This window comes from Etheostoma cragini, chromosome 19 (genome assembly GCF_013103735.1).
Source record: "Etheostoma cragini isolate CJK2018 chromosome 19, CSU_Ecrag_1.0, whole genome shotgun sequence".
NCBI classification, from domain to species: Eukaryota; Metazoa; Chordata; class Actinopteri; order Perciformes; family Percidae; genus Etheostoma; species Etheostoma cragini.
In genome coordinates, this window is record NC_048425.1 from 1,093,867 (window position 1) to 1,096,020 (window position 2,154).

Consider the following 2,154-nt stretch of genomic DNA (forward strand, 5'->3'; position numbering starts at 1 on the left):
CACCCTGTAACACCCTGTTACACCCTGTAACACCCTGCAGTGCCCTGCTACGCCCTGTAACACCCTGTAACACCCTGTAACACTCTGCTACACCCTGTAACACCCACGGTGTGCAAAGGAAAAAGCTGAAGCATCGTTACGAGAATTTATCGACCGACAATGAATGGAAAGTGTGGAAATGACAGTGGACACGAATCTTAAGAACCACTGTAACACACATCTGCACACAGGGGTGTGTGTGTGTGTGTGTGTGTGTGTGTGTGTGTGTGTGTGTGTGTGTGTGTGTCCTAGGTAATCTTATAATAGTGTTGTGGAACTTCAGCAGCGGCCTGATCAATAATGCAATCGTCCGTCATTATTTGCTTTTCATAATCTTATTAATAATGGATCCATTTCTTCACTAACTGAACTCCTTAATCATCTTCTCTCACACACACACACACACACACACACACAGATACATCCTTTGTCCAGAACAGTTTGCTTGTGTTATTAAATATTCATCATTACATACACACTTTCCTGTTGTTACCAACTCCTCCTGACCTTTGACCTTTCCTGCGGCTAGAAGAGATCAGCTTACTGCGGAGAACGAGGAAGAAAAGGAAGAGAGGAAACGTCTTTCACTTTAATCTCTCCTCCCACCAACCAATTAACAACTAATTGTCTTTAAAGTTTTTTCTTGCATATAACACTGTTAAAACATTAATTTAGCTTAATTTAAGTATACTTCCACATGTATGTATATTATTTATTTCTTTATTTACAGACTCAAGGTCCAGATAAAAAGTACACTCAACACATTACAAAAGGGGTTCAGACCAAACATAAATACATTTAGACAAACTGATCCCCCAAAAATATCACAAAAGAAACACACACACATACAAATCTAAACATTGCAACGTCCAATGATTAAAACAGGTACAGGTGCGTGTTCCAGTGATTCCAGAGTAACATAATGTACTTAAATGTTTTTTTTTGTTAAATAATAATATAGTACTTCATGCTATGTACTGTGTAGTGCTACTAAATATACCCTAATATGCAATGAAGTGTACTTCACTGCACTGGGGCTGGGCTATTAACTGGATTTTAACCCTCATCTGCAGGTCAGATTAACCCATTTCAATTTTTTTCAAGAAAAAAAATGGTCTAAGTTACATTTTGTCAGCGTCCTTTCCTTATTTCCTGAGATAGACATGTATTCCTGACTCAGAACATTATTCTGGATATGACACTTATGTTGTTTCCATAGTGGATTTTTAACATGAATTATAACTTATGACAAAAAACGGACCCCACTTCCATGTTTAATAGTGTGATGGTAGAGACTTATGCATTCTCTAAACATAGATGTTGTCTCAGCTGTTAGACATTGAGATAAAGACAATATTTGATAATAGATCATGCAGTAAAATGTTATTTCAGAATTTCTTTTAAAACCCCAAATATGTCACCGAGGGGCAGGAGAGGGTCCTGACAGTGAAGCCAACACAAGGATTAGAAAGGCAAAGCATGGTTCTGTTGCACTGTTAACAAAGCATGGACAGGTTTGAGAAAGGATGAATGTCAGGTCAACAAAAAGCAGATGAACACCCAAAATAGAAACTATCAGAACAGGAAGTGGTTTCTACGGGGATGTATTGTGTCACATCTTTGCTTTACTTGCCAGTATGACTCATTTTGGGGGTAGACGTTTTACTGATAACATCTGTGTTCCTCAAACAAAACTTAAATCAGCATCAACAACACAGAGCCCACACCACACTAATAACTTCTCTCAATTCCTCCTTCACTCTATTAAAATAAACAATAAGAATCCCGGGCTTACCTTTACGTCTCCATGTTAATCTCTCTGCTGTTGTGTCTTTAATGACAAACACACACTAGAAAACTTACTATGAATAAAAGGATTGAGTCTTACCTCTGAGGGAGTCATGCACAAATCTGACCACGCCGAATTAGGATTATTGTTATGATCACATGACTCCTGTCTATCACCTGGTTCTGTCAGAGCTCTGGTACTGTGACACCTTTTCTCATCTTTTCTCAGCTGGAAACTCCTGACTTCTGACTTGACGCCCTGCTCCTCAATGCACATCTGCACAGAAAGACAGGGGGAAAGGTGTGTGTGTGTGTGTGTGTGTGTGT

General features: G+C 39.0%; 1 protein-coding gene across 1 annotated transcript in view; it reads right to left on the reverse strand.

Moving 5' to 3' along the window:
• Positions 1 to 1,942, reverse strand: part of si:ch73-106g13.1 (coronin-2B) — a 14,756-nt gene extending 12,814 nt beyond the window's left edge. Inside the window, exon 1 of the mRNA XM_034901090.1 lies at positions 1,928 to 1,942. Coding sequence (XP_034756981.1) covers positions 1,928 to 1,942 — 15 coding nt within the window. The remainder of the gene's footprint in view (positions 1 to 1,927) is intronic.
• Between the last annotated feature and the right edge of the window lie 212 nt (positions 1,943 to 2,154).